We start from the raw sequence: 11,697 nt of genomic DNA on the forward strand, positions 1-11,697 counted from the left end.
ATCGTAATCTAAATTGATAATTCCCCAGAAATGACTCGCTGATCATATACGAGCATATGACTGATCCAAAATTCACGAAATTCTTTTGCAAAAGCCCTCAAAAGTATTGCTGCAGTATGGAAGTTGATGTTTTAATTTTATAAATTTGTTTGAATCTTGCATGAATTTTGGGAAAATAATAAGAAAGAATCAATTTTTCTTTCAAGAGAGAATTAGGGCTGCGGATTTTGTGAAAATCCAAAGAAAAGATTGGAATTTTGCCAAGGTTAAAAGGAGGATGTTGAATTTGTGGGTATTTTTGTGCTGCATTTCCTATTTCATGGGTTCTTTCGCAGCTGCTGGAAATGTGGTCATGATTGCAAAGAATGTAACTTTTTCTTTCGACGACATTGAAGCTAACTTTGGTGAGTTTTTATTTTATTTTTATGAAATTTTTTCCTTCCCCCTTTTTTCTTTTCATATTTTGGAATTGTATGGTTCATTTCGTGGAATTTGGTAATTTGGTTTATGGGTGTATTTGAATAATAGTTTCATAAACTTTGCAACTGGTTATTCCTATGCCAAAGGTTATAAGTTAACATTTGTTTCAAATTATGTTTCTTCTTACATTTCATTGTTTGTGGTTGAATAATGTATAATGGTAGCAACATTTAATCTCTATGGGAAAGAACATATTATATGCAGTACATTTGGTATTTGAATTGATTGAGCCTCTTTCATTCTGTTCATTCCACTCATTTGGATGTTGTTTGTGTGTAGTTTTAAACTTGTGTTGTATCTCGTTTCACGACAGAATTCTCGTAAGTTTACGAACTGTATCTGAGGAGAGAATTTCAACTGTGATTCAATACTTTTTTATTGCTGATTGAATAATCAAGAATGTTGTTTTCGTGTCTGTATATCCATAGCTTCTAATGGTTTCTCTTTAGTAAACAAAATGATCAAGAATGTCGTTTTTGTGTCTCTGCATATCCATAGCTTGTGATGGTTTCTCTTTAGTAAACAAAATGATCAAGAATGCCGTTTTTTGTGTCTCAGTATGACCATAGCTTGTGATGGTTTCTCTTTAGTAAACAAAATGATCAAGAACACCCTTTTTGTGCCTGTATATACATAGCTTCAGATGGTTGCTCTTTAGTAAACAATATGATCAAGAACCTCGTTTTTGTATCCGTGTATCCATAGCTTCTGACGGTTGCTCTTTAGTAAACAAAGTGATTAAGAATGTTGTTTTTGTGTCTCTGTGTATCCATAGCTTCTGATGTTGCTCCTTATAAACAAAATGATCAAGAGCATCATTTTTGTCTGTATATATCTCCATAGCTTGTGATGGTTGCTCTTTAGTGTACAAAATGGACTGATGATAGATTTCTGTGGTTCTAGCACCCTCGGTGAGAGAGTCTGGGATATGTGGGACGGTGAGCATTGCAGAGCCTTTGGATGCTTGCTCGTTGCTGACCAACGAGATAGTTTCAAGTAAGAATGGCACCAGATATCCATTCGTGTTGATAATCAGAGGTGGATGTAGCTTTGAGGACAAAATTAGACGAGCACAAGCTGCTGGATTTGAAGCAGCCATTGTCTATGACAACGGAACCAGCGATTTAGTTGCAAGTAATCTTCTCTTTTCCAGCAACTTGTTAATGAGAAATTCATGGATTTGATGTTGTGTTTTCGTCCTGTAATCTTATATCTTATGTGGAATTGTTGTTAGATGAGATTTCAGAGGTTGAAAATTGAGGCTCATTTTAGCTTGATTTGCCATTACATTTTTTGGTTCATGAATTAAGCTAATTAAGGGAGTTTGAAACTTTATCCCTACCCTTCTCCTACTAAGTGGTAATCCCATCTTTAACTTTACTTTATCTTGATATGTGGAAAAAACTAATGCACCGGAACCCATTAGATCTCGACATCAATAGGGCTAATATAGGTGGATAATGACCACAGGTCTTCCTTGTGCTTTATTCTTTGGTTTTTGACTGCTTGTGAAGTTCAAGCATGTGAAAATATGATTTGCACTTCAATTAAAAATGCAGTGGCTGGAAATCCTGTTGGTATAAATATCAATGCAGTGTTTATCTCGAAAGTTTCCGGGGAAACACTTGCTAGATATGCTGGTACAGCTGATTTGCAGCTGTGGATTGTCCCGAGCTATGAGAATCCGTCTTGGTCTATGATAGCTCTGTCATTCATCTCTTTAATCGGTGTCTCAGCCGTGTTAGCTACTTGCTTCTTCGTGAGAAGGCACCGGTTCAGAAGTGAAAGGCTGCTAGCACCCCGTGTGAGAGAGTTCCACGGGATAAGCAGTCGTCTGGTGAAGGCGATGCCCAGCCTGATCTTCACAGCTGTTCTTGAGGACAACTGTACCTCTCAAACGTGCGCTATATGTCTCGAAGACTACAGTGTCGGAGAAAAGCTCAGAGTCCTTCCATGTCGGCACAGTAAGTCTTCGACTGAAATACTCCCTCCGTCCCGTTGATCTTGGCATGTTTCCTTTTTGAGCAATCAATTACACTAACCTAAATAACCGTGCGGAAAAGAAAGAAGCCAAGTGTAATGTTTTCCCGCTAGGCCATCTGTCCGAGTGATTTTTACGTTGCTTTTGACAGAATTCCACGCTGCCTGTGTCGACACCTGGTTAACGTCGTGGAGAACCTTCTGCCCCGTCTGCAAGCAAGATGCAAAAACAAAAACCACGAAGCCTCCAGCGTCAGAGTCCACACCGTTGCTACCAGCTTCCCTTTCTCCATCTCTTGCTTCTTCACCGGAGTCATCATCGCCAATGCAGATAGGGCCATCAGTTTCACTCATCTATAACCTGCAGTCTCATCAACCGCCCCAGAGTGATACACCTCCTCTCCAACCCGATGGTGCTTGTGCAGTGACGTCTAACCCAACCACCTACACATCGTTGTCGACTCTCAGTTCCATATACGTCCTGCCCTATGTTCCGGCTGCAGGTAATGTTTCATCGACCTACTTTGGTTCTTCAAGTCACGCGTCGTAGGGAGTCGTTTGCAGCGACTATTGAAAATTGTACGTGGTATTATAGGGAAATGTTTTAGCATCTAGAAGTGGATGGAAGGTTGTGACAGTGTATGTATATATAGGTTGTTCTTGTTCATATCTGTCAAATTTTATTCTTCCTTTTTTTCCTTTTTTTTCCCTTTTTTTCATTTCTTCTTTGTTTATGTAATTATGTTGTAATTTTTGTTGTTGTAACTTTTTTTACTGGGATGATGAAATAAAATGTTTATAGTACCATACTGAAAGCAGATTTTGGTAATTTTAGAGATCGTATCTACTTATTTTTTGGGTAAAACTGAACCTAATTGTTTTATCACGTGAATTTATGCCTCTATTAGAGAAAAATGCAATCTTTTCTTAACCATCCTATTTCATTTTCATAATTTGATATTCCATATGCAATCATATAAAATATTTTTTAGTTGAATACTGCTGGATCTATGAGTGTTCTTGCAGTTGTCTTCTAGCATTTTAATGGCTATTTCTAAAATTCACTGTGCTAAAAGTTGTGACAGAACAATTTGTGACAATCACAAAAATTCAAAAACCATAAAAGACAAATGATATAGCTTTTTTTTTGCTCTACAACTTGTACAGTATGCAGACCAAGCGCAGAAACAATTTTTCACCATAAATAATTTTACATATGGATCAAACATAGTATGGAATAATCTGATGAACACAATCTTCCCAAATTTGGGTTTTCATGTCAAAAAAGCATACAATTAATTCCAGCAAAATCCTGAATTATCCCAAGTACTACTAAAGTAGGTGAGAAATATATCTGCATGGGCATTAATTTAAATCAAAATGTTACGGGAAACGAAAACCGTATGTCCTCCTTTGATGCTACAAGTATAAGATTGTTGTTATGCTTTAGAGGAATTTCTCAATGTCGATTTCCACAAAGGAGCACGGGTCTGGAATGTCAAAGTTATGCAACACCTGAGTCGAACATGAATTAACACATTTAACAGTTGAAGAATCATAACTGAGGAAATGGACCAAATAATCAGCGTACCTGTGGATGCACAATTCCAAAAGTGCCAATTTTATCTCCTTTGAATATGATGTGTGCTTGTCTACCTTTAAGAAACTCCGGTTCCTGCACCAAGGATATTATAGTGAGGATATCATTCGAAAGAAGATCTACAACAGTCGAGCTAAAACAAGATATACATTTGAACTTTCTATGTAGTAGCCTGTCTTGTCTCCAGGTGATACAAATGGAGTTCCCAACACTTCCATGATTCTATCTACAAGGCCGTGTATCAGCTGGAAAAAAAACACAAAGAATCTCATTCAATTACAATGTGGCACGAACAAAGTGACAATCTTTTGTTATCTGACAAGCAAACTATCAGATTTTGGAGTTGCATTAAGAAAAAAGAAAAGGCATCGACAGTGACAAAGCTGAATAGAGGTTACAACTAGGTTGAGGTAATTAAAAGGTTAGATATGGGTACCTCAAATCCAGAAGTAGATCCACAATGCAAAGCTGCAAGCTTTCGGTGATTGGATGCACCAACATCTTTTTTCTCATCCAATAGCACCACATCACCCACTTCAAAGATCTAAAGCAATACAATACAACAGTCATGCTCTTTAGCAACGTATAGTGTGGGAATTTTGTAGAATGGCATTACATGAATGCATATGGACCGTGTCTAAACCAAATGATCACAAAGAGTATTGCAATTCATACATGCATAAAAATAGACGATACAGGTTTCATCATACTTGAAAAATAAACTGACCACCAACAAAGGGCAAGTATGCAACAACAACTTCCTTACGGGTAATCATCTAAAGGCATACTGATACTCATTATTCACATCATCAAAAAATTGCATTTGGCAGATGAAACTAAATTTTATACTCCTATTTTAACTAGACACTGCGACATAGAAGGGAAAAGTAATTTAATGTTGCACAAAATATATAAAAAGCAGCTGGCACTTTTTTTGCAGACAATATATAAATCAACTGCTTTATCTGTTTATTTCTTATTTTTTGCCTACTCTAGAAGTAGTGTCTGTCATTATAAGGCAACTATTCTTGCTAATGTATAGAAAAGAAGCAAGAATGTGGAGTAGAAGTTATCATTACTTTGATTGGTTTTGGATGATCTTTATTGTGCCCAACTGTTTTCAATATGCCGGGCATAAGAGTGGTGCGAACAACCTGAAACAAGTAGATCAACAAAATTAACAAACCAAAATATATACAAGTGAAAAAATAGGCATTGGAAATTAACTGAACCTCAAAATCAGCTGAACGAGGATTCCCATTAATTACTGCAGTTTTGTCTTCCTCCCTGTTAAGCATGGTGGAAATTTCTTTGCTTGAGCATAATATCCAAGTCAAAACCTCCGTGTAGCCAACCGTTGCAATCTAAGAGGAATAAACACAACATCAGGTCCAAAGCAAGAAATGCCAACTGAAAGTGCTCAAAGTAACAAGCAGAAAAGACATGTGAGAGAATGAATAAAAAAATACCAAGAAAAGCATGAATCAGGATGATGAGCTGCAGTAAACTGCTGATATGATTTTGTAAATCAAGAAAAAGAAACATATGGACTAAGCAGGCGTCAAATGTAAGAAGATTATATGGTACTATTAATTTTGAGAACTAAACATTTAATAAGTAGGTATAAGCAATAGAATACATAATTATAAGATCTGCATCATCCTACCTCTTCTCGAATAAGATCACTGAACTTATTCAATAATTGTGGCTTCACAGATGGAAATGTTATCTTTGGAATTTCATTGTAGCCATAAGCAATAGCCACATCCTAAAACAGAAGGGAAAGGGAAAGGGAAAAAATAGTCAGGTCAGTACACAGGCAACAAGGAGAGATATAATCTCGCATAAGATAAAGAAGAAACTGGATACCTCAGCCACATCACAAGGATGAAGAATATCACTTCTAGTGGGAGGAACTGATATTGTGAAGCTGGCTTCATTCTTCTCTGATATTGAGTGTTTGGCATGTAATTGCATTTTATTCAACAAACGAGCAGACTGAAATGTGATATTTGTATGTTAGTCTTAAGTGCTTTTTGCTCACTTAGCAGTATCCACATTATAGTTAAGTTGGAGCCATTCTGATGAAGGGACAAAGGAAAGCAAAGGGAGGCATAAATGACAACAATCAGGAGGGAAATTGATCACCAACAGTATAGAATACCTCATGGGCTGGAAGGGATACCCCAATAAGCTTGGTGATGTAAGATATAGGAACCTCCATTTGGTAAAGAGACAGATCTGGTGACACATAGGATCTTCCATCAGTGTATGTCACTTCAACTGGCTCAACCTCAAACTTCCTTTCACAATACATCGAGAACATGGTAACCTGCATAAAAGGCAACAATACAACTACTAAGATAAATAGAGATGTCACAATTCAAAAGTTAGAGAAGCAGATCTGTTCTACATATACCATTGTGTTCAAAACAATATTGGCCTTTGTCAAGTCTGTGGCAGTGCATTCAATAAAAACATTCTTTGTCTTCAAGGTAATGGCCGAATGTGCACCATTGATAATGGGAGGCAAGGACAAAACAGTTCTGCAGAAAGTGATGTGGCATTTATTAGATCAAATGTTAATCAAGCAAAACAGCAGCCAGTAACACAACAAATCTAAGCTTTGCAACTATTGGACATGAAATTTTGAGGAAGAAAGAATATTGGGCAAACAAACGAAGGTAAACCAAACTAACGTGTCTAGGACACAGCAAGTACATAAGAAGAGTAAAAGACTATTAACAATATACCCTAGTATTGTGGAAAAGTAGACTACCTTTTCTGGTCATAGATAACAGGGTAAACTGGTGAACCCTCAATAATATGCAAGAACTTCTTCAATTTCAAATCTTTCTGTAAAACAATTTAAGGGTATATGGTCACAAATCACAAAAGCATAATCATTCACGAGTGGATACATTTAAATAGAATTGGTTGCCCAGGAGCAACTCACAACAAGAACTTGTTGTCTATAGGTACAATATTACATGTAGTAATCAACTGTAAGACTCACCTTATAAAATTCCATTAGCTCATCAGCTGAGAAGTTCCTCGTCTGAGAAATTGGAGATTCAATATATTCAGCTTACTATATGAAATGATATTTATAACATTATCATGCAGCTATTGATAATTAGCTAAAATGGAACGGCTCTAGTCCGAGTCTACAAGTGGTTTTGAGTAATATTTTAATATGAGAAGGACAGGGAACTGGCAGGTATCTTTATATATCAAGTACTATTCCAGTTAGGGGTGACGGGTAGCGGGTAGCGCATCCCTGCTACTCAAAGAAATCAGGTGTTAAGTCGGGATAGGGTGCTTGATATCTGAAGCTGTCAATCGGGTAATACCCACAAACCCGCCAGTATCACCTTAACACAGCAGACGTAATTTCTCTTCATCTCCTCTTCACTCTCAAACCCGCCAGGCCACCACCCACCCGCGGCCAACACTCGTCGGTCGACGCCTCTACCCGCCCTCAGCCCTCACTCGATGGTCGTCGCCGCCACCCGCCATGAGCAAGACGACGACGACGGTCCTCTCAGAGTCGCGCGGCCAAACCTCTCCTCTCACCCTTCGGTCTCTCCCAGCCTTCTTCTCTGCCGCTGACGACATAGTGAACACTGAACCAACTCAAGCCTTCTAAAATCTAAATGTCCAGTCCTCTCCTCTCACACGGTTGACGACAAGTCACGAGAGGTATACTACTGTTTTCAATGGAACAGTAAATGAAAAGCTTTCATTTGAACTTGAAAATTGGAATGGTTTCATTTAAACTTGAAAACTGAAAATGAAAATTCTAAGCTTGAAGAACAGTGAACACCTTAGATTTTGTAACTTGGAAAATTGCATGACTGGAATGGCTAGTTACTCAGTAAAAAAATTAAATAGGGCCGGGTGCAGGTGCACCCGCAGGCGTCAGGTATGGGTAACCGGCTCGGATATCGGAACTAACCGAGGACATGGAGGGTCGGGTATCAGGACAGAGATTTCCGGCGAAATCGGGTGTGGGTACCCATTTCGTCAGGGCTAATGCCATTAACACACTTTGATTGTATATATTTAACTTTGTAACAAATGTTACTATGTAAGTGGTTACCTTCTAATGCCGATAGTAACATTAAAAGATATGACAAATTGAACATCATCATTTTTACCGAAAAGCTATTTGTGAAGTTTGAAACTTGAGGCCTTTACTACCACCACAACATTCATGAAAATAATAGCTGGATTCATGATAACTCCAAATAAATAAATAAGAATACCTGTTTTAGTGGGGTGAAGTTTACGTCTTTCGGTGCTAATGCCTGAAAATCATTCAGAAAAATTGATTAAATGTCAATTTCATTTCCATAGGAAGCGAAAAGTGCCAACTTCAGACAGGATGAGACCATCTTTTGGGGTTATACTTGGACTGCAAACTTTACCTAGTTCTTATGTTTCAAATTGGAAACAAACCAAAAAGGGTATTTAACCATTCAAACTAGCACCCTAAAAATCAAGAATGAGTAAAGCAAGGTCATAACTACAAAAGCAGTAGGTCCCATGGGTATTGCAAAAATACGTAGCTTATACCTCATATGTAAAAGGGCCTTCTATTGTATCCAAATCATGCGTTCCAATTGCAACCAATGTTCTTCGCCTATATACATGCAAGAATAAAAAAGAAACAAGAGACCAAATAAGTGAAGTTCAAAATCCAAAAGGACCATATGAGAAAATGATGTAAAGCAACGATGGTAGTTTTATCCAGCAAATGTTACTGAAGGCATGCCAACCCCCATCTTAATAGAGTTATAACTTATATCACGATATAACAATCCTAAAATATAATTCATGGAGTTTCTTTGTTGGAAAAAGGAGATAAGTAGTCTGTTAAGTCTCAGATAAGATAGCTTTACCGGCAAATATTCTGGTGAAGGCGGTCTTGAAGATCAATGAAGCTATTATATCGAGCTTCATCAAATGTAACACCTCTTAAAACAGCACACACAACATATGGCCGGATTTGAGATGTCTGTATTGAAATAAAATTAAATAATCAAGGCAACCCAACAAAGAAAATGATAAAAATTTCATGAAACCAACTAGTTCTATGCTGTTCGCACCTCTGGTTTTACATGCATTTTGAGCATAGATTCCTTGCTGATGTTTGCCACAGTATAAGTAGGTATCGAATCAAGCCCCGCAAATATCCGCAGTGATTGTGATAACCCCTCAAGGCAAAGTAAATCATACCTGTCGTATACATAAAGAAGATGATAACTGTCTCAATAATCTTTCAAATTACAGTGAATTTTGCTAATACAAATCAATTGAAATCGGTCACACTAAGTAATCTACTCCACTAGCATGGACTATGTGATTTCCTCACAATAACTAGCAATGAACTCATTTAATCATCTAATTAGACCTACACTGCAGCATCTCCATAGCATGATTACAAAAAATACCTATTAGCTGGAACTTCAATTTTGTAAATCACTTCCTCGTCTTCAGAAGGTTCCTCTTCTTCCAAATGCTTCTCTTTTCGTATAATTGCCTTTTCCGTCGTCTGATTTCACATTTATCCAAACAAAAAAAAAGTCATCAAAAACTTAAAAACTCCAGTTGTTCTCAAATTTGACTCGTATTTGTCAAAATTCATACACACCACATCGTCAAGCTCGATTCCGAACTGAAAGCACAAATCTTCAAACTCTTCTTGAGCTTTATTGCAATGAGAAATAAGTCAAGATTTGACTAACTTCAACAAGCTTATACAAGTATGTGACGTAAATAAAGAGATAAAAGTGAAATTCCGTACTGTAGGTGCGTTCTAGAGCTGCGAACAGGCGATCTCGGCCTACGCTGACGGTGGGCATGGTGGTTTGCGGCGGCGATTGAATCTGTTTCAACTCTTTCAACGTCGTGAGCCTTTGTTATTTTCTGCGCTTTGATCAATTCGGGCTGAGAATTTTGGGCTTTGTTTTTATTTATTGAGCTTTCCAATTAAACGGGCTCTAATTTTGGGCTTATATTTTAAGATGGACAAGTCTTTAGCTTATTTCCTTTTAAAGCGTTTTTTGTCTTTAGTTATTTAACTTAAATTGTTTTTGGTTCAAAGTAGTTTATAGAATACAAACCTATTCAATGAAATTAAATATTTACCCGTGATTGCATTTGAACATATTGTATCAAATTACAATATAATACTGTAATAACATAAATGAGATGGGGAGCGTTATTCTCCTATTCATCCCTTAGATCCTTTATTCTTCTTAATATGGGCCGTTAGATCTCATTCATCAACGGTCCAGATGATCTGCATTATTACACTATAATGGTGCATTATTAGTCGGTGTGCATTATTCAATTGAAAATCTGCATTATTCAATTGAAAATCTGCATTATTACACTATAATGGTGCATTATTAGTCGGTGTGCATTATTCAACTGAAAATCTGCATTATTAAATGACACGTGGCACCAATCTAACCGTCGGAAGACAAAATCGTGGGGCTGAGATTAAAAAGAACAAAGAACAAAAGATACAAAAAGGAAATGAATACATCCCTATTATATATATATATATATATATATATATATAGGATTGTGATCAAGATAGAACCATTCTTAAACGTAGAACAAATGCCAAACGGAGGTCGTTAGATCTTTTAATCCAATGGTGTTGATTTGCACAACAACTTCCCATTACAACCAAAACTATTATTAATGGGTGAATGCAGATAAGTGAAAAAATAAAGCATGCATGGACTCTTCTTCGTTTCATTCATTCTTCCATCAACATGTGAGTTTTTTCACATGTTGAGTCCGGAATGTCGTGAAAACATAGTCTAATATGTATGATTTTTAATCTTGACCGTCATTTTTTCCTCATCCAATGAAAAAAATATGTAGAGTTCTAGGTTCTACACTTAAGAATGGTTCTATCTTTAACGCAACCCTATATATATATATAGGGTAGTGATCTAGGGCAAGTGCCCACTAACTACATAACTAGAGAACAAATCACAGCCACAAGATCAAGGAAATCAAGGACTAGTATTAATACATGTAATTTTAGAATTTAAAGGAGAAATTAGTTCCATTTCTCATAAATTTACTCCACCATAACCAAGAGGGGTATAATGGTCATTGACAACCAAAATTAGGTTACGTCATTCAAATTCAATTCAATTCAATTCAATTCAATTCAATTCATTTGAAAGAAACCGTGTGTCTTCTCCTCTTCTTCTCTTCTCCTCTCCTCTTCTTCAAAATCAATTAGTATCACACAAAATGGCGGTGAATTGCTGCTGTAGCTCTTCCTTCGCCGCCACCACCGCCATTTACGCCGCCGCCAGAGCTGGAGCTCCATCTTTCTGTCTCTTGCGGCGGCGATCTGTTGGTCTTTGTGGAGGAGGAGAGCGTTTGCTCTGCTTTCGATCGCTGCATTGTTATCTCTCTGCCGCGCCTCCTCTTCCATGATTGCTATTCACAGCCTGCTTCTTTGTTTCAAACATTTTCAGATTTTTTTTTAATTTTGACTCTCAAAAAGATAAGGATTTTGATTGAGTTAGATTTTGACCTGCAGGTGGAGGAAATGATCCATCTCCGCATTCTGATTGAGGATGTCGGAAGAGAGGGAAGAT

The 11,697-nt window shown here is 37.2% G+C and overlaps 2 protein-coding genes across 2 annotated transcripts; one reads left to right on the forward strand and one right to left on the reverse strand.

Moving 5' to 3' along the window:
• Positions 1 to 3,274, forward strand: LOC121802042 (receptor homology region, transmembrane domain- and RING domain-containing protein 2-like). The gene is made up of 4 exons (XM_042201587.1): positions 1 to 404; positions 1,384 to 1,614; positions 2,040 to 2,444; positions 2,613 to 3,274. Exons 1-4 carry the CDS (start codon positions 161 to 163, stop codon positions 3,008 to 3,010), a joined length of 1,278 nt encoding a protein of 425 aa, XP_042057521.1. The 5' UTR covers positions 1 to 160; the 3' UTR covers positions 3,011 to 3,274.
• Positions 3,275 to 3,569: 295 nt separating this feature from the next.
• Positions 3,570 to 10,011, reverse strand: LOC121802643 (phenylalanine--tRNA ligase beta subunit, cytoplasmic-like). Its single transcript, XM_042202320.1, has 19 exons — positions 9,870 to 10,011; positions 9,717 to 9,772; positions 9,517 to 9,617; positions 9,172 to 9,301; positions 8,965 to 9,080; positions 8,639 to 8,705; positions 8,329 to 8,370; positions 7,077 to 7,118; positions 6,840 to 6,916; positions 6,480 to 6,606; positions 6,225 to 6,392; positions 5,930 to 6,058; positions 5,727 to 5,828; positions 5,293 to 5,424; positions 5,140 to 5,214; positions 4,497 to 4,604; positions 4,210 to 4,305; positions 4,052 to 4,135; positions 3,570 to 3,975 (listed from the first exon to the last, which is right to left on the reverse strand). The coding sequence occupies exons 1-19, from the start codon at positions 9,925 to 9,927 to the stop codon at positions 3,907 to 3,909; spliced, it is 1,779 nt and encodes a 592-aa protein (XP_042058254.1). The 5' UTR covers positions 9,928 to 10,011; the 3' UTR covers positions 3,570 to 3,906.
• Positions 10,012 to 11,697: the final 1,686 nt, after the last annotated feature.

Source organism: Salvia splendens, chromosome 5 (assembly GCF_004379255.2).
Source record: "Salvia splendens isolate huo1 chromosome 5, SspV2, whole genome shotgun sequence".
Classification (NCBI taxonomy): Eukaryota; Viridiplantae; Streptophyta; class Magnoliopsida; order Lamiales; family Lamiaceae; genus Salvia; species Salvia splendens.

What these genes read in the sequence shown, in the direction of transcription:
- LOC121802042 (XM_042201587.1), top strand. Translation starts at nt 161, where the DNA reads ATGAATTTTGGGAAAATAATAAGAAAGAATCAATTTTTCTTTCAAGAG. An exon ending in CGACATTGAAGCTAACTTTG is followed by an intron (nt 405 to 1,383) that starts GTGAGTTTTTAT and finishes CTGTGGTTCTAG; the next exon opens with CACCCTCGGTGAGAGAGTCT. An exon ending in AACCAGCGATTTAGTTGCAA is followed by an intron (nt 1,615 to 2,039) that starts GTAATCTTCTCT and finishes TTAAAAATGCAG; the next exon opens with TGGCTGGAAATCCTGTTGGT.
- LOC121802643 (XM_042202320.1), bottom strand. Translation starts at nt 9,927, where the DNA reads ATGCCCACCGTCAGCGTAGGCCGAGATCGCCTGTTCGCAGCTCTAGAA. An exon ending in ATTGAAGTTCCAGCTAATAG is followed by an intron (nt 9,302 to 9,516) that starts GTATTTTTTGTA and finishes TGTATACGACAG; the next exon opens with GTATGATTTACTTTGCCTTG. An exon ending in ATCATCCAAAACCAATCAAA is followed by an intron (nt 4,605 to 5,139) that starts GTAATGATAACT and finishes GTATTGCTTTAG; the next exon opens with ATCTTTGAAGTGGGTGATGT.